General features: G+C 38.9%; 2 protein-coding genes across 3 annotated transcripts; one reads left to right on the top strand and one right to left on the bottom strand.

Moving 5' to 3' along the window:
• Positions 1–1,483: 1,483 nt before the first annotated feature.
• On the top strand, positions 1,484–5,576 carry grhprb (glyoxylate reductase/hydroxypyruvate reductase b). Its single transcript, XM_032563641.1, has 9 exons — positions 1,484–1,711; positions 1,983–2,116; positions 2,435–2,507; positions 2,627–2,743; positions 2,841–2,929; positions 3,010–3,114; positions 3,983–4,118; positions 4,283–4,413; positions 4,500–5,576. Exons 1-9 carry the CDS (start codon positions 1,539–1,541, stop codon positions 4,619–4,621), a joined length of 1,080 nt encoding a protein of 359 aa, XP_032419532.1. The 5' UTR covers positions 1,484–1,538; the 3' UTR covers positions 4,622–5,576.
• Positions 5,577–5,632: 56 nt separating this feature from the next.
• Positions 5,633–12,958, bottom strand: zbtb5 (zinc finger and BTB domain containing 5). 2 transcript variants are annotated; one of them, XM_032563639.1, is made up of 4 exons: positions 12,471–12,958; positions 11,409–11,622; positions 10,530–11,339; positions 5,633–10,179 (listed from the first exon to the last, which is right to left on the bottom strand). In XM_032563639.1, exons 2-4 carry the CDS (start codon positions 11,616–11,618, stop codon positions 9,016–9,018), a joined length of 2,184 nt encoding a protein of 727 aa, XP_032419530.1. In that variant the 5' UTR covers positions 11,619–11,622; positions 12,471–12,958; the 3' UTR covers positions 5,633–9,015. The 2 variants fall into 2 exon arrangements, with proteins under 2 accessions (XP_032419530.1, XP_032419531.1); XM_032563640.1 differs by having other exon boundaries at positions 12,728–12,958.
• Between the last annotated feature and the right edge of the window lie 6,545 nt (positions 12,959–19,503).

Here is a 19,503-nt window from a genome sequence, read left to right as displayed (position 1 = left end):
ATGATTAACACACGAATTTAATTAAACATCCTTGTTTTTTGTATAAACATGTTCATAATTCATGATTTAAATAGAACAGTTATAAATAACGCAAACATATATCGTATGCTGAAATAGAATTACTAAAATATTACTTAAATCACAGCTGTCAAACTCCAGTCCTCAAGGGTCGGTGTCCTGCAGTTTTTAGATGTGCCACAGGTACAAACCACTGGAATGAAATGGCTTAATTACCTCCTCCTTGTGTAGATCAGTTCTCCAGAGCCTGGCTAATGACCTAATTATTCTATTCAGGTGTGGTGCAGCAGAGGCACATCTAAAAGTTGCAGGACAGGGGCCCTTGAGGACTGGAGTTTGACGCCCCTGATTAAATCATTTCCTGTTTGCAGCCTCTGTCTCTATGGCTGATGTGGGTAGGCTAAACTGCACATTAACAGGCCAGTCATCTCGTCTGTGTAACACTGACATACAGCTGATAGTGGCTGACAGATCAAACAAATTCATAGTGTGCAGCTTGTATCACAGCAAAGTGAAATGATTATATTAATATAAGATTTTAATTAACTTTGTCTTTAATAAAGTATTTAATCACAAAATATGAAATTATTTCAATTAAAATTTATTTCAAATATTTTTTATTTACTACACAAATATGCAAAATTTTGCCTTGGTCTTTCTTATAAAATCCCTATACAATAATTTAATAGCAACACATTACCCCTAATATGAAAGCTTTTCCCATGTATCCCATTTATGTTTCTACTACTTACATAGTATGTAAGTAGTGTAAACTACTACTTACATGCTATGTAATTAGCATGTAAGCATGCTATGTTCTGAACTCAAATAAAACCCAAATAAAAATGAACAGGCTGATGTTTTTTTTTTATAATGACACACCTTTGTTGCAAGTTTTTATCAATATAATTTTTTAATCTGGCTTTCGTCCCCTCATCCTGATTGTTTCTATTTTTCTTAATGCACTATAATAAAAATGTTTTCTTTTTATTTCAATAGGTTTGTTTCTATTTTCTAAACAAACCATACGTTTTACAGACTGCTCTTGGGAGACTTGGAGGACATCACTGATCCAGGGTGAGCTGGACAGAAGAACAGAATGTGTTTGGGTACTCTCCTGTGTAAAGAAACAAAGGTCAACAGCCAAGTGAAACATTTACATCTGACTGAGTTCAATTTGGTGGACTGTTTTTGGAAAAAAAATTAACAAACCCAAATAACTGTTTGAACGTGTGTAATTGTCGGATCTTTTTGTGTCTGTTTTGATTTCCATTCCCATTGCAATGCAAATAGATTTCATTTTCACTGAAATCTGGACAAACATTGTGTTCTTTTGGTCTGGAAAAAAAAAATTACCTTTCACCTCAAAACCTCTGAGGCATCCTCCCTTTGATCACATTGGTCGAACACACATGGGAGCCTCCTCCTAAACTGCAGCCAGAAATGAACGCCTCCCTGCAATAAGACTCTAAACTCCAAAAGAAACACCTCGCCTTACAGAGATCTGCAAGTTACTGGCAATGCTGAGCAGCCGCATGGCACTACGTCGGCTACAGAGGATTGCTGTTGCTCCTTTGAGTTTTACCAGTGGTGCAACAACTAAAGTACAGAGGGACATGTCAACCCTTCCACGGGTTTATGTTACTAGGCAGATCCCATCTGAAGGCCTGAAGATCCTCCAGGATTCTGGACAGTAAGTCAGGAAGGAGTCCTGCAACAGGCTGGAGGACTTCTATTGGTTACCTTCAGTGTAATAAGATAAAGATATGGCAGATAAAATAATATTTCCACACAGCATTTCTGAATAAATGTGTTTCAATGTATTTCATAACTAATATGCCTCAGTTGCATCTTATTTACATCAAAATAGGAGATTATCAGTAAAATCTCAGAGTGGTGTTTGATGCTCTGAGAACCTCAGTAGTTGTCGAATAACTGCTCTGCTTTGCGTTCTCTTCACACAGGGTGCAGTTTGAGCTGTGGGACTCGGATGACGTCCCTGTGCCGAGGAAAGAGCTGCTTCAGAAAGTGAAAGGAGTGGATGGTCTCCTCTGCGTGCTGACTGAAAAGATTGATGCAGAATTGTTGGATGCTGCAGGTACGTAAAAGCATTCAAATCCATCAAACCTTTTCCCAAATTTTCATGTCACAAACTTGATTGGCCTGTCATCAGAGATTGAGAACCATATTTTGGTTGGTTGGGAGCTGTGCACTCCTCTTACTATTTTGTGTTGAAAAATTGAACATTGCTACACGAGTTGCTCAAATAGTTAGATATTGTTTTATAACAGCACTGCTTTAAAGTTCCCTACATTTTTATCTCTGATCTAGGGCTGATTCAATGGCTGTGGATCAGTTTGCAAGACACTGCAGAATCCATAAACAAAAGCATGGTGGTTATGTGTTTTTCCTATAGGTTCAAACCTGAAGGTCATCAGTACTATGTCAGTGGGGTTTGATCATCTATCTTTGGAGGAGCTGAAGAAAAGGTGATCTGTTTTTTTCCTATAATACATTTAATTGTTAGGTCCTTATATGTATACATTTCGTGGGATTTATTTTAATGAAACATGCTCATGTAGTTGTGTACATTTGTGTCTCTCAACAGAGGAATCCGTGTAGGTTACACCCCTGAGGTCCTGACAGATGCAGTTGCAGAGTTAACTGTAGCTCTGCTGCTTGCAACATCCAGGAGACTCATAGAGGCAACTCATGAAGCGAAGACGTAAGCTCACCCACACAGCACACATCTTTTTAGAAAATATTCCCAAGTTCAGTTAAGTCAAATTTAAGCAACCATCTTCAACTGCAACTTGTGTCAGCGGCGGCTGGGGCACATGGAGAACTCTGTGGCTGTGTGGATACGAGCTGGCCAACAGCACTGTGGGAATTCTTGGTCTTGGAAGAATAGGTAACACAACGAATTTACATAAGATCATCTCATAATCACCAAACTCATCACGTTGATGTTTTCTTCTGTTTGCTGTCCAGGTGTGGCTATTGCAGAGCGGCTGGCACCTTTCAAAGTGAAAAAGTTCATCTACACAGATGTGGCTCCGAGACCTGAGTTGGCCAAGGCCATCAATGCTGAATATGGTAATATGTGGATCATTGGCACTTATGGCCTGTTTTCACTTTAGGGATTTTTTCAAAGTATTTTTCTTGATAATACCTCAAGCCTTTGGAGTGGAGTTTTGCAAAAAAAAAAAAAAAAAGAGAGAGGAGGCTAAGCATTACGAAGAATAGTAAAATAAGTTCACAGTTCATATTTTCCCTGTACTTTGAATATGACTGAATTTAATTTGCTTTCTCCTTATGGAGAAAGAGTGCTATGAAGGCAGAGGTCTGGTTCTGTGCAATGCATTTCAAATTGAATTCATTTGGAGCTATACCTGGAGTGTTGCCACATAAGCTTATGAATAATACCTGTGTAAAAGAAGCACTGGCTTCTGTTTAAATGCAAAAGTTGCAGCTTTTCAGTTTCATTAGAATCATTTGTTTTGCCTTTTTTCACTCTCCAACATCGCTCAACAAGCAATTCCCTAAGTGGAGGTAAAACTATGTGACCTTCGTGTAAACTGCACAAACAAAACCGGCAGTCCAAATGCAAACAACAAACAGACCAGGAGACATCCAGTCCCAGATAATTATGTTCAAGAAAATCAAAATGCAGAAAATCAGTGTGCAGTACGACACAAAACGTGCAGAATTCTCTCCCCGTGCTTAGTAGCAAGCTTAGACGCCAACTCTTCATTGAGTATAGAAGTATAGAAGCAATAGAAAACTTGTTCAAGGCAATACATTTTCATCTGTTGGTTGTGTGCCCACCCTTTGTAGTCCCACTTTCCCATAAGTTTTCTCTGTCTAAACATAGTAATAGAAATACATAGATGGGACTGTATTAATGTGCATCTACATCAGTCATTGTATGATATTGTGATTTTCATGTTGTTCATTCTTTAAGTCACATTGGATGAGCTGGCAAAGCAGTCAGATTTCTTGTCGGTATGCTGTGCTCTAACACCGGAGACCAAAGAGATCTGCAACAAGAACCTTTTCTCAAAAATGAAAAATACCTCCATCTTCATCAACACCAGCAGGTACCCCAATGTTATTGATCAACACACACCGAGTGACCTCAGAACAGGCAGTACACAACAATCCCTAAATATAGTGTATACAATGGTGTTCTAAAGCTTTTAATAATCAAATCGATTGTCCATGTTGGTTTCTGTCAGTAAATACTGCATTTTTGCTACTTTAGAGGAGGGGTTGTAAATCAAGAGGACTTGTATGAAGCGCTGTCCACTGGGCAGATAGCCGGAGCTGGATTAGACGTCACCGTCCCTGAGCCCCTGCCCACCAGCCATCCACTCTTTACTCTCAAAAACTGCGGTGAGTTTGTCAAAGCAGTCAGCTTGAATTACTCTCAATGCTCTCCTTACTTACTGTCAATCATATGTCTTAACTTTCTTCTGCAGTGATTCTTCCACACATTGCAAGTGCGTCCTACAGCACCCGTAACGCCATGTCTGCCCTGGCAGCGAACAACCTCCTGCTTGGCCTGCGGAGCCAGCCAATGATCAAAGAGCTGAAGCTGTGAGGACAGACTTGTTACAGAGGATCTCAGTTTTGGCGAACTTCAATTTTTCCATTGAAATATTTCCGCTGTTTAGTTTGTTTTATTGCATTCTTCTCTTTTGTGTAAGAAATATTTAACTCAAATGTCATATATCCTGAAACAACACAACCCAGAGTATGGCTTCTCATTCGACTGCACAGATAAATGCACTGCATCTTTGTTTATTTACATCAACTTGGATCAGCTCTCCTTTAGCTCCCCCAAAGTGGGGATCAGGACCCCACTTAGGGTCATGAATCAATAAGTCTGGAGCAAAAGAGATCATGTAACAAAACGTCTTGCAAAGAATTGTAAACAAATTTCCAGTTTCGTGCAACGCTAAAAAAAATTAAGCAGGTTTAAAACCTTGATATCACAGGGTCTAAATGCCAGAAAAGCAGTGAAATGAGTGTGGATTTATCTTTCAGTATCTACAAAATACAAATAATTGCTAAATTTAGACAAATACTAAAGTTGTGATTAAGGAAGTGGATGTTTAAGCAAATAAATGTAAAATGGCTGTTTCAGAAATTCTTTGTTTATCCTCTGAATCCAAATGAGACTTTTCCAGGTTTGCTCAGAATTTCTGGAATTGGTTCATATCTGTTAAGTTTAACTACAGAATATTAAATAAGAATTTCACCAAAAAATGTCCAACAGAGCCAATGTTTTATTCAGTCTGTACAACAAATCAACATATTTTACAACTTTCTCACACATCAGAGACAATGATTTTTTTTTTTTTTACCATTTTATGGTAACAGCATTTGTGAGATAAATAAAAATAATTGTTTTCACATTTAGGAAAACAAACAATTACTCAGCTTTTAAAGCTGGAGAGCTTAAGGCATTTATTATTTAAATTTGCAATATTAAAACTAGAAGAAATACGGTAAGTGCCCAGTTTTGAAAGTTTATAAACCATTAATTGCTGCTAGGAAAAAAACACACCAGTAGGACTAATAACAAGTGAAAGTAGTTTAGATTGAAATCTTCACTTCATCACCTCTTTATTTCTTACAAGAAAACATTTTTTCCCCAAGAATGTTACTGAGTTACATCATACATTTAACCATCACTTGCCACTTTAAACTCACACACCAAACAGCAACGTCACCACTGGATTATATCTCAGAAACATTTAATCTGACAATTTGTGTTAGCTTCATTTTTTAAAACCAGGTTTTTCTTCTGTAACAAGGTGCCAATATGTCTCATGAAATTAAATAAAAAATGTTTAACTATACAAGCTGACAGTGTAACGACTTTATTATAAGATGCCGACCAGCTTAAAGTCAATGACCAACATCACAATATATCCAGTGATTAAGAATATAGACAGACAGACATGTTTGTTTTTGCTTTTTTAATTCACTAAAACAGAACTGTACAATAAACAGTCTAGTCCAATGACATTACTCTTATTTAAAACCAACAGAAGAAGCCAAACTGATATAAATCAATCTGATAGTCAGAGTTCTTCTCAGCAAGTTTGTTTCTTTTAAATTGTTAATGTAAATAACAGTAAATATGAAGTATTAGATCTGAGCACGTTGGATGTAAATGTTTTTTTTTAAAATCTAATGAAGAAATATGCTTGTTTCAAAAATATTAACTGTGAAATAGTACTTCACTGATTTAACTTTTGTGGATGAGTTAATTGTATAATTGCCTGCTTGCTGGAAAATCCCCAAACCCCCCAAAAACAACGTAAGGCTGAACGTTTGGGTATGACGCCTAGCATAAACGTAGCGATGGAGCGGTTTCCTGTTAATGAGGTAAACTGAGGCTTTAAACAGTGGCAATGTATCCACAAATCTTTTTTTCTCTATCTTATAGTTTCTATGATGCAAACTCAGAAAGAAAGCGTTGAAGTGAGCAGAGTTTTCTCTGGCTGCTGCAGAGAACTGCTGATCAGCTGGCTGAAAAGAGATAGGAACACTTTGTCCTGACCTACACAGAAAACATAGTCAGCTGTTATTAAATAATCTAAATAACTCCAGTTATTACATAAAAACCTAAAAAAATACAAAATAGAGAATGTATGAAATCTACATCATTCTTATTAAGGTAACAATGTTTTACAGCTACAGCTGTACAGAAATGAGCTGGGTGGAGTTGAAACCTTGAAACTGTTTTTCTACTGAAAATATTTATACCATGAGAACTTCATACCAACCCCTAACTGCCTCACAAGAGATTTGGACAAGTTGGATCAATAAATTATACATATCTTAGCATTCCAGAAAACATATTAGTTATACATAACAAAGATTTGATTGATTTGTCTAAGCGCTTTGATTACATTTCAAGAACTGAAAAAAGAGATGAGTGTTTTTAAAAATGACTTCTAGTACAGTAACAGAGATATTATGTAAATGATTTGAGCCAACTCTGAGGTGGAAGCAAACAAACTGATAATCAGTTGAGTGAGAAATGTTCTTCTTTTTCAAAGAATCTATTAAAAGATGCACTAAACTCCGATCCAACAAAAAAAGACATTTAAATCAGTAAACACAGCATTACATCACAGCATTATGTAAGTGATGTTTTTTTGGATCTCAGCTCAACTTTTGTACATTAGTCATAAACAACAATATAAATAAACTGGAAAATTTTACACTAAAAGAATCTATTTACAGTGGGGTTTCCAGAGAAACTCATAAAAATGGCACCATTAATACTTTATATTAGTTAGTACTTGTTTTACAATGTAACTTTACTCTAAAGTAAATCTGTCCAACACAAACTGCTGAGATTTGAGAGAAATGTAAAGTTTTTCATTTCTCAAACCAATCAGTGATTGGCAATGAACTGCAAATCCTAGTAAAAGCAAAACAATCTTTAAATATAAAAGCAAAGTTGGGTATTAACTCAGTTTTAGAAATGGATATGACTACATAAACTATTAGCGATTATCAAGAGATAATCAAGTAGAAATGCTTTAAGCCACTGTTCTTGTAAGTGAACCACTAAAATCCACTCATATTAGTTGTTGACTATACAGTTTTCATCTGTTGTTGAAACTTTCAACAAGTAAATTGATCTGTTTCATATATCCCACCTTCATGTTCACATAAATATCTGGCACACAGAGCACATGTACTTTCTCCAAAGTGTACAGCGCCTTCAAAAAGTATTCATACCCCTTGAAGATTCCAACATTTAAACCTTAGAGCCACAAACTTCAACATATTTATTGGGATTTATGTGACAAATTAACACCAAGTGGTGATAAACTTTGAAGTGTTAGGTGCATTTTTATTCAGTACATTTTATTTTGATACTCCTAAATAAATGCAGTGCAGCCAATTTGCCTTCTGAATCTAATTATTAAATATCTGAGTATAATTTAATGTCCAGATAAATGCAGCTGTTCTGTGGAGGCTTCAGAGGTTTTGTTAGAGAACATTAGTGAAGAAATAAAATCATGACCAAATATAGAAGACCGGTCAGGGAGAAATCTGTGGAGAAGTTTAAAGCAGTTTGGTCATAAAACAATAACCAAAGCTTTGGACATCTTAGAGCTCTGTTCAATCCTTCATCTGCAAATGGAAACAAAGAGAACTGGAGGTCCATGCTGATTCTATACGAGATGTAGCACTCAACAGTTCAGACAGGTCAAGCTTTTGACTGTACAACAATTACATCTGCACTTCATAAATATCACTACTAAGAAAAAGTGACAAACGTATATTAATGCACGCAACAAAGACTTTCATTAGTAAAACGTGTTAAAAAGTTATTTAACTTCTGTTTCACAAATATGACTTCTTTGTTTCACACAAAATCCCAATAAAATAATGATAGTGGCTGTAGATTTACAAGATGTAAAAGGTACAGGAGGTATAAAGTCTTTGCAAGCTGCTGTATGGAAGAGTACAGACTGCTGTGCATGCGACAAGACTCAGTAAGAATGGACTTAGAGTATGGGAAGAGTTGATCAGAGGTGAAGGCTGTAATTCAAAGTCCTCCTTAAAATCTTGGAAACATCAGAGCGGATCAACTTTTTTTTTTAAACCAAATAGTTTTAAGGCGTTTTAAGTTCTGATATCTAAACCTACGAAAAAATACATTTCTCCATAATCCCCTGATATTTATACAGGAGAGTATGCACAGTAATGTGCAATGGATTAAACCTATTTATATATTTTTTTAAGAATAAAGCCTTAAAAACAAATTGAGAGCTAGAAGAGCAGAAACAATATGTATGATAACAAAATGATCCTTATCTTTTCAGAGATCAGGAATGATTTATTAGAAAAAAGCAGATGATATGATCCAACAATTCTGACAAAAAAATAAGTGAGACTATAAGAGTTAAAACTGAGCCCGTCGCTGATTGCAACGCCTTGTTTTTCCCCCCTGAAGTCGTTCTACAGCAGTGCGCTGGACATGTTACTGTTCTGCCAGCGCAGACATGTGGTCTTGGAATGCTTGTACAGGTGCGAGGATTGGCTGAAACGTTTCCCACACTTCAGACACGCGTAGGGCTTCTCTCCTGTGTGGACTCGGATGTGTTTCTTGCAGTCAGTCAGGGTGAGAAAAGTTTTGCAGCAGATCTTGCAAGCATATTTCCGAGCCCCTTCCACCACCAGGACGTTGTGCTCTGACAGCGCCTTCTTGCATTTCGACAGGACGTCGGCCGACGCCCGTGTGAGGTGTGGTGGGAGGGAGGTGGGCCGTCCGCTGTTCATCTCATACCCGCCGCTTTCATTAAGAAGCAGAGGACCAGCCAGGCTGGAGGAGGAGGAAGAGGCATCCTGAAGAATCCCTGCTACAGCTTCTTCTCCGCCCATCCCTGGAGTCATTTTTGGAGCGATGCGCCTGTAACTTGGATAACCCAGACTGTTTGCCGTTGCTCCTCCTGCTCCGGTTGAGGGGCGGCCCAGTGAATGAAAGCCCAGACTGGACCGCTGGAAGTCCAAGGCAAAGGGATCTACACCTCCCCGACTCCCGCCGGCTCCCCCTCCGCTGGCTCTACTGTTTCCTAAACTGTCATGCAGTGGTCGGAGGAACAGAGAGTCTGGCTGCAGGTTATCTCCAAAACTGTTTCTGCTCTCAGCGCTGAGTGTTCCAGACTGCAGAGCAGAGGAGGAGGCAGAGCCCGAAGGTGTGGCAGTTTCCTGTCTCAGAAGGAAATGATGTGCACCTCCAGTCGTCGTGTTGGGAAGGCTATCTTCTCCAGCCACCAACCCCGACCTGCCACTCCTGAAATCCTTCGGTCCAAGGAAGCTGGGAATGCTAAAACCGGGTTTGCTTTTCAGAGCGGTGCTGCAGCCGTAACCTGCAGAGACGCCGGCTCCTCCAGCCATGCTGCTCTTGAGCAGCAGCTGCGAGCTGGACTGCAGGAGAGGCTCGGAGCTGGGCTGGGGGTCAGAGGTAAAGCTGCGGTCGCTGCTCTCTGGGCTCAGCTCCACCTTTTCCTCTTCCTCCCGGCATCCGGGCTCAGCCGGGTCGCTGCCTTCTGCCTGCGATGTCACGTCGCTGTTTTCATCTGCTGGCTCAGGCGAACTTAGTGGCTCACGCTTGACAACCACCTGAATAATGAAAAAAAATGTAACATGACTGTATGACTTACAACTTCAAAATGTACAATATACATACAACCTTAATCATATACATCCCCCCATGGAGGGCAGTGCTTAAAAGCACAGTTTACAGATTTTGAGCAGAGATGAAGTTTCTAGCAAGTTAACATTACTCTGCTTTAACCAATAAGAGCTATTTTTATGTGTTTAGATTAATGTCCTGTCAGAACACCAAGTTATGTCCATAGCCTAAATTAAATGGAATTCATGCTGATGACTAGTGTATCTAAGCAAAATGAAACAAGAATAGTCACACAGAACACACCATGACTTATTATTGCTTGATATCATCTCTTTACCTTCTGCTCCTCCTCTTCAGCCTCTTCATCCCCTGTTCCTGATTTGATCTTCATCCCAACTCTTTCATCATCCTGATGGTCATGGTCACTGATGTCCTCCTCCTTACCCACCCTTCCCTGCATCCTCTCGTCCTCACAGTGCCCGCTGTCTGACTGACTCGGCATCTGGGGGTCATCCTGAGGCGTTGACACTATCCCTGTGATCGCACCGTCTAACTTGGATTCATCCCCCATCTTGTGGGAGTCAGGTGACAGAAGCACTCCGTCCTCTCTCTCCGCGTTAACCCCACTCTCTACCAACAGACCCCGGTTGGGGGCCGAGGGCCGCTGTCTCTGTCTGGGTCTTTCCTCTGAAAGCCCCATCCCTAGAGGAGGCTTGCGTTTGTGGAAGCGCCGTGTGGGGAAGGAGGCTCTCTGATCAACCACTCTGCTGCCCACGCCATCCTCCTCCATGCCTCCCAGAGCAGAGCTCACCAGGCTGAGTCCAAGCTGCTGCAGCAAGAAGGAGCGCTGCAGCTTGGAATTCGCAGCTGAAGCTGTGAGGTTAGCGTTAGCCCCCAAGTCCCCCACCTGCTGCTGCAGCCTGTGTCTCTGCTGCTCCTGTTGAGGGTGGTGATGGGAGGGCCTGTCTGACGAGGGGGACAGGGGCAGCGTCCGTGTGGTCAGGTAGTGTTTGCAGGCCTTCACCACATTGTTCAGGTGCAAGTGCGAAGCAGCAAGAAGAATATCCATGACATTGCTCTCCCCCAGCATCAGTGTTGACGTGTACATCATGTCCACCAGAGCAGCGAAAGCTTCTGCTGTCACCACCTGCAACCAAACGCGGTTTCATTATGACGCAATAATAATCTGCGACGCTGTCACAGATTAAGTTCAAACCTCGCTGTCCAGCTGGATCATGTTCATGCTGGCGTCTCCCTCCGCAACCGTGAACAGTGCTCTGAAGTGGGTGCTGCAGGCCGCCAGCACCGAGCGGTGAGCCTTAAAGTGTCGGCTGCCCACCACAATGACACAATCGCACAGCTGGCCATGGATGCGCTGATAGTTGAGCTGCTGGAAGATCTGCTCAAAGTGGCCGGGAAAATCCATTTCCCTGCAGATTTGAAGGTAAACGAGCAGAAGTTGATATGGAGTCAAACAGGGAATACCACAAAACATGTGGAAGATGATGCACTTGTCATGAATTTGTAAAATTTAATTTAGTTTATTGACGTGCAAAGCTGGTAGAATACAAAAATACATATATATTGCAGACAGCCCTAATTGTAACAACAACAAAAAACGACCCAGGAGGGTTGAATAGTAATACAAAAGCACATTTCACAGATTTTTATTTGTTAAAAAAAATACTGCCATTGCACTTCCAATTAACAATTTTGCACTGCTTTTAGTGGGTCTGTCTTAAAATACCTATCTAAGCACTACAAATCTGGAGTTTGAGACATGAACGACTAATGTTCTTCTGTATACACCTTAAATATTAAAAACTTTCCTTTAACGAGCAACGATATACATCTATGGGTTAATGTGTAAAATAATACAATAATCAGCTACAGAACAGTTAGCAAGTGCATTAAGACTTAATTATAGAGAAGTAAATACATATTTCAGTAAGGGTTTGCAAACATGAAAGCCAGCTTGATGTCGAAAAATCTGACATTAATGACTAATAGATATGTTCTTCTGTATCAACCTTAAACATTTAAGACTTTCATTTAACGAGCGACAATATACATGTATGTTTTAATGGGTGAAATAATACAAAAATCAGAAAATTAGACCAAAGCTGATGTAGTTTACTAGCCGACTGATAACACCCATAACAGATGAGCTACAGAGCAGTTAGCAAGTGAATTACCACTTAATTAACTTAATTAAAGCGATGTAAACGAATATTGTTGATTTTAAAAGACAAAAGGGGGATTCTGAGAAATACATTACCGGTTTTTGTCTTTAAAAATGAGGTTTCAATGGGAAGAAAATAGTCCGGTTCAGGAGTTGGAGATGCTAAATTTAGCTAACAGCAAACCAGTCAAGTGCCTGCTAGCCACAGAAGCATTCTGTTCTCCGGTGAGACCCGTCACTCTGTGCCGAGACCTTTCCCCAACAAAATGTCCCCTCAGATATATCTACCGCCAGCAAGCATTTTCACTGCTGCGTGCAACAACACGCTTCCCTTGCGGTGGTCCACTTCCTACCAGATTTTCACTCTGCATCCGGCTGGTTTGGCTGAGCGGTGTCACGTTGACCGTTGGTTTCAAACCGAGGGGGACATATTGTTTCACTCGCCGGAGGCCACGGTCTTCATCCTAATAGCCGTCCGCTCAGTTGGCGGAAGGATGCGTGTACAATGATTTCTAACAATTTCCTGGTTACTCAGACGGTTTTACCAGCCAGACTCACAAGATGGCGCTGTGCTTCACTTCCGAGCCTGCGACCTCGCCAAGCCGTAGTGCTGCACCTTCACAGTTTTACCACAAGGTGTCGCTGATATCATGCACTCTTTTCCCAAGGTGGAATAATAACACAATAAATTAAAACGATAACGAATTAAGTTTGAATTTATTTACCATTTTTCTATTTTCCCAAGTGAATCAGAAGTTTTTTATTTTTATTTTAGTTTGAACATCATAAAAAATAAACACTTGTCACTCACTTTTACATTCTCACTTTTTGTATTATATATATACTGTATATAATACATATATTTATTATAAAGAGAGTTAACTATATCAAGCCGTTATATTATACACTTTTGATGATTATGGGTGACAGATTAAAAAAACTCATCAAAAATTAGAATATAAAAAAGTATAGTTTAAACAGAAATGTCTGCCTTCTGGACAGAACCACTGACACCTTTGGAGTGACAGATGCTCAAATTTAAAATGAGGTACATAGAATAAGCTCTTAAAACACCTCACAAAAACATTTCGATATAAATATAAATTAATTTAATAAAATAAAGAAAATGTATTTATTTTACACATGCAAATTCAAATATATGTCAGCTAAGAGAGATTTGAATCAATTTATCTGTTTAAAACTGTGCTAAATTAAGCCATAAATTCCATTATTTAATATGCGTTTGATGATACCGGACTCCATGGTAACATAACAACATGAGAATCTAGAATTTTGTCAACAAAGGAGGAATTTTTGTCAGAATTCTCTCATTTGTTGTTGCAGATCTCAGAGAAGTGACACAAAAAACGTTGAAGAGAGATTTACTTATTTTCAGTCAAAACTCAGTGATTATATCTAATATATAGTCAGTGTAAGTATTTTTCTTTTAATATTTATCAAGTAGGAATAACTAACTACACTTTTAAAAATATATACTACAATTATTTGGAAGAATTGCTAGTGATATGTTAAGAAAGACAGCCAGTTAGAAATAAGATTTTTTTAGTTTAAGATGAAATAGTTCTTTTCTTGTTTTATGAAAAGATGAAAAATATTTTTTAAAATAGTTTTTTTGCATGTTTGATAATGGTGAGAAAGAGCAAATCTGAAAAAATGGCTCTAGCAATTGATTTCAAGTTCTGTGTTTAAAGTTAGTTCATATGAAATTGTAAAGATCAGTGACTGTTATTTATCGTCAGAAATAACACTATGACTGGCATGGCTGTAAATATTAAATAAATCAGTTTATATTTCACAAATGATTTGCAGGTGTTGAAACTGACCAAAAACTCTGCAGTTATGTTACATATTTGACGTGTTGTTTTAGAGTCACTGACCAACTTCCCATGTCTCCGTTTTAGTTTAGAGATGTCGAGACGAAGTGTTCGATTGCAATCATCTGGATACTACAACCCTGATGGATCACCGACGGTGTGTTATAAAGAGACCAGAGTCAGGTGAGATCAGTTAACAAATACATTCAATGCAAAACATGGCAAAAGTATTCTCACTAATTGAGTGAATACTTTTGCAAAAAACTTTGGATATTTAACTTAAATGTCTTCTAATCTATGTATCTGTTTACATATTGTATTTGTTCTACCTTGGCTGAACAGGAAGTGGAAATACCGCCGTTATGACCACACAGCAAAAGAGACCTCTTTAGGAAAGAACATCAGCTGCAGCAGGAGCAGCAGCTGGAACAGGGCCATAGTGATGTACACGCTGAAACATTGTTTTGTCAGCGTCATATTTTTCGCCTTGTTTTATGGTAAATGATTTTCTTCTACAAACAGCCAAGCACCAACATTTCTAAGTTTTGTAGAAAGTCTTTTGTCTGGAAGCAGTGTTACTGACCCTGTCACCTTCCCCCTTCTCTTTTAGGATTTACCAGCGTTATTGATCCTCTGATGAGGGAACCTCCGGTTTCTTCACCCCCCACCATAAACGCAGTAAGCTTTCTGTTAATCAAAACCCATATATGAACGTCCTCTTTAGAGATATGACCAAACATCTAACTTCAATTGTGTTTAGGTTTCTGTCCCAGGATGTGAAGATGAGGGAAGACAAATACAGGAAGTGAAGGGTGTACTGGTTGTGCTGCAGAATAAAATGGACTACCTACTTCCATCGGCAGATTTGTTGCCCAACTTTGCACTGAAATCACAAGGTAAGTCATTACTATCATAAATCTGACTGAATGTTTTAAGCTTATATGGATTTAATTCACTTTCTGTGTGTGTTTGAAAACAGGAGCAAAGGTTTTAGAGTGGATGCCATTAGCCGTACATACTGGCCAAAGAGAAATGGTGAATTGGTTTGGGTTTGTAATACAGCGACCGTCAGTCACCCCAAACATTGTAATTCAGGTATGAACTGAACTACGATCATAATGTAACATGAATATGAAGCAGAATGGTATTTCTATGTGATGCAATAGTTAGAAGTCTTTTTGTTTATTTTTTAACATCCCACTGAAACTTTGAACTCTTTTTCTCTTCAGGGGAGGACTCACCTAAATCCAGGAGAGTGCTGGGCCTTTGAAGGTTCCCAGGGACATTTAGTCATCGCCCTGTCCCACAGAGTTGTCATCAGTCATGTCTCCTTGGGTCACCTGCCTAAAATGTTGTCCCTGACTGGTGACACCTGGAGTGCTCCCAAGGAGTTTTCTGTTTATGTAAGCCACAGATATCTAAATATTAAACAGCAACACTCAGTCTAACTTTCAGAGATATTTATAAAGATATTTGTCTAATTTTGTTTTGCAGGGAATGAGGGAGTCCGGACAGGAGTGGAGTCCTCTGGGAACCTTTCTGTATGATAAGGACCAAAATCCGCTTCAGACCTTTGCGCTACCGGTACATTTATCTAAATTACGTTCTTATCTACTTTGTTTAATCACTTTGCAACATATTTACAGCCATTGAACTTTTCAGTGTTTTAATGTTAAAAATACAAACATTATTGTATTCTATTGGGACTTGATAACAGAAACATGCTAACAGAAAGCAGCTCATCTTTGTGAATCAGATAGAAAATTATACATGAAAACAAAATAGGCTAATCTCAGTCAAATTGGATACAGAGCATCTAAAAAATTTATTTTTTCAGTCTTGCCAGATTCTGATTTGGATTTACGTCTGGACTTTGACTATACCTATCATTTGAGGTGCTTAATCTAAACCTTCCTATTATATTGCTGGCTGTTTAGGGTTGTTGTCATACTGTCCACCCAGATTTTAAGTCTTCTGCAGGTTTCCTTCAAGGACTGGTCTGTATTTACAGCTCTGTCCATCTGCTAATGAAGACCACCCTCACCTCATCACCATCTGCTTCACAATTACGTGTTATGTTCTGTTGGTCTGTCACATAAAATATCAAATACGTTGAAATTTGTGGTTGTTAAATGACAAAATGGAAAATATTCATGCAATATTAGAAATCTTGCTGTGCTTTGCAATATCAAAACAATGAATGAAGGTAATTAAACTTCCTATTTAGCTTTACTGATTTGATATTCAGCTAACATATCATTTTGTCATTACAGAGCCACAGAAGAGCGGCTTTTAGCTACATAAAGTTACACATCAGTAGCAACTGGGGCCATCTGCGGTATACCTGTCTCTATGATTTCCGAGTTCACGGAAAGATTCCACAAGGAGATGACGAATAAAGGGTAGTAGGTATAGACAGGTGCAGGGGAATCAGACTGGAAACATCAGAATGAAATTTCAAATTAATTTGATTAAACTATATTTACTATATATAATTCATATAGTAAAAATTTGATGCAATTTACACAGCATAAACACATGAAATAAATAGAATTCAATATTTAAATGATTTTAGCAGGGAAATTCAGCTGTAAAAACATCAAAGTGGCAGGACATCGAGGCATGCAGTTTGTGTAGGTTCAGACAAAGATAAAAGTATTAAAAATATATTAAAAGGAAAATTAAGAATAGGGCTGCATAGTGGCACAGTGGATAGCACTGTTGCCTTGTAGTTTGATTCCTGGCCCGGGGTCTTTCTACATGGAGTTTGCATGTTCTCCCTGTGTATGCGTGGGTTCTCTCCGGGTACTCCGGCTTCCTCCCACAGTCCAAAAACTTGACTGTTAGGTAAATTGGTTTCTCTAAATTCTCCCTAGGTGTGAGTGTGTGTATGTATGATTGTCTGTCCTGTTTGTCTGTGTTGCCCTGCGACAGACTGGCGACCTGTCCAGGGTGTACCCCGCCTCTCGCCCTAAATGTTCACTGGAGATAGGCACCAGCACCCCTCCTGACCCCATTAGAAACAAGGGTGTACAGAAAATGGATGGATAGAAAATTAAGAATAGGGCTGCATAGTGGCACAGTGGATAGCACTGTTGCCTTGTAGTTTGATTCCTGGGCCGGGCTCTTTCTACATGGAGTTTGCATGTTCTCCCTGTGTATGCGTGGGTTCTCTCCGGGTACTCCGGCTTCCTCCCACAGTCCAAAAACATGATTGTTAGGTACATTGGTCTCTCTAAATTCTCCTTAGGTGTGTGTATTATAGTTTGTCCTGCATATCATTGTGTTGCCCTGTGAGGGACTAGCGACCTGTCCAGGGTATACCTGGAGACCTCGCCCGTTTACAGCTGGAGATAGGCACCAGAAGAGAAATTTGAACATAAGGATATAAAATAGTTGTTTCATTTGGTAACGGGGCAAACTTATATTTTATTGGTGCATTTTATAATTCTGAACTGCATTTAGCTGCATTGCCTTGTAACTGTGATCAAATTGAATATCTGTAATTGAATTTTAATCTTTCTATCATTGGGCTGTTTCAGATTTCCATTTTTTTCATAATTATGAGATACAAGTTTATAAATAGAATAGACTAGAATAGAAAATTATTTCAGCAGGGAAATTCAGCTGTAAAAACATCAAAGTGGCAGGACATTAAGTAGTACTTTTTGTAGGTTCAGATAAAGATAAAAGTATTAATATATAAAAAGGGAAACTCAGAGTATGGCTGCACAGTGCCGCAGTTGATGGCACGGTTGCCTTGCAGCAATACTGTCCTGAGTTGGAATCAAGGTCCATTGTTTCTGCGTGGGTTCTCTCCGGGTACTCCGGCTTCCTCCCACAGTCCTCTAAATTCTCATTGATTCTCTTTAAATTCCTACATCACACACGTAAGTGTGTGTGTTTGTCTCTGTGTTGAAGTATACCCCTCCTGCCTGTTGACTGCTAGAGATAGTCACCAGCAACCCCACGAAGATATGTGTGTTAGATAATGGCTGAAAAACTTAATATGCTGTACAAGATTGCAGAAATAATTATTTTAACAATTGTAATATAATTATTACTTAAACAAATGTTCAGTTTGATTCACCTTCACATGTAGGAAAATATGGTGGTTTAACTTACTTGTATTATAACAATATTCCCTTTTGACGTAATAAACTGAATTTATTAGGTCAATGCATTTTATTGTAACTAGGATTAAATCGTAATTTTAGCCTCCATTCCATTTTGTGTAAAGTTAGCATGTTTTCTCTGTTATGTGGATTTTCCCTTTTATCATGATGTACATATGCATTAATATTGCAAATAACTTTGTGGTTTGTGTTTTCTCAGCCCATTTGGATCCAGCTGTGTGTTTGTCTCTTTCCTGTCCTCTTGTTCTTTGGCCAGCCAAGGCAGATGGCTGCTCATCCTGAGTCTGGTTCTGCTAGAGGTTTCTTCCTTTTTAAAGGGAGATTTCCTCTCCAGTCTAGCCCTGTGCTTGCTCAGGATGGGGGGTCTCATCAAATTACTTTTGATGGGACTTGCTCCCCTCTGGAGAATCGCCACCTTAACGTGGTAGAGGGGTTTGAGTACCCCAATGATCCTGATACCTTAGTTGCCATGGAATTCCACTCCCAGTCGGGACTCCAATGGCAAAATGGTCTCAGGGTAGGGGTCATACTAAGAGCGATTCAAAACTTTATGAATTTTCCTCAAGTGGATTCTTCAGGGAGATGGCTGTTTATTTGCCACTGACGCAGATTCAGGATAGAGGAAGTGAAGATTTGATGGAAACCTTTGGGTTTGTTACAAGTAACACATAACTGATTTTGTTGTGAATTCATGTTATATCAGTAAACTGAGAACTAAATCTACATCCACAGGGCTGGCCCAAGGTTGTGATTTAGTAACCCCTCTTCCTGTTAAGAACATCACCACCACTATCAGGACTGTAACTAGAGATGGAAATTAGCTAACTAGCTATAATCTCCATAAGTCAAATTTAATTAGCTGAACTTAAAAGTTATCACTGGTAATTGGTTATTATTCACTGAGAAATATTTGTGAACAAACTGAACTGAAACACAGAGATAACAAAGCATGAGATTGTGGTTATGGTAACACAACAGTTAAACTAGGAATATTAAAAAAATTAAAATATTTTAATTTAGCTGTGCTGAAACAATTAAATGAAATTTATTCGCATTGTCATCTCATTCTCAAGAAACATACAATATGTTAAAAATCTAGATATGCGTTAAATTTAAGCATTTATGAGCCCCTGAAGGCCTGAGGACCCTAAGCAGTTG

The sequence above is a fragment of the Xiphophorus hellerii genome, chromosome 5 (assembly GCF_003331165.1).
Source record: "Xiphophorus hellerii strain 12219 chromosome 5, Xiphophorus_hellerii-4.1, whole genome shotgun sequence".
NCBI classification, from domain to species: Eukaryota; Metazoa; Chordata; class Actinopteri; order Cyprinodontiformes; family Poeciliidae; genus Xiphophorus; species Xiphophorus hellerii.
The sequence above is the reverse complement of the archived record's forward strand: the minus strand, read 5'-3'. Positions and strand labels throughout refer to the sequence as shown.

What these genes read in the sequence shown, in the direction of transcription:
- zbtb5 (XM_032563639.1), bottom strand. Translation starts at nt 11,618, where the DNA reads ATGGATTTTCCCGGCCACTTTGAGCAGATCTTCCAGCAGCTCAACTAT. An exon ending in TGATCCAGCTGGACAGCGAG is followed by an intron (nt 11,340 to 11,408) that starts GTTTGAACTTAA and finishes GTTTGGTTGCAG; the next exon opens with GTGGTGACAGCAGAAGCTTT. An exon ending in CTGAAGAGGAGGAGCAGAAG is followed by an intron (nt 10,180 to 10,529) that starts GTAAAGAGATGA and finishes TTCATTATTCAG; the next exon opens with GTGGTTGTCAAGCGTGAGCC.
- grhprb (XM_032563641.1), top strand. Translation starts at nt 1,539, where the DNA reads ATGCTGAGCAGCCGCATGGCACTACGTCGGCTACAGAGGATTGCTGTT. An exon ending in TTGGAGGAGCTGAAGAAAAG is followed by an intron (nt 2,508 to 2,626) that starts GTGATCTGTTTT and finishes GTCTCTCAACAG; the next exon opens with AGGAATCCGTGTAGGTTACA. An exon ending in GGCCATCAATGCTGAATATG is followed by an intron (nt 3,115 to 3,982) that starts GTAATATGTGGA and finishes TCATTCTTTAAG; the next exon opens with TCACATTGGATGAGCTGGCA.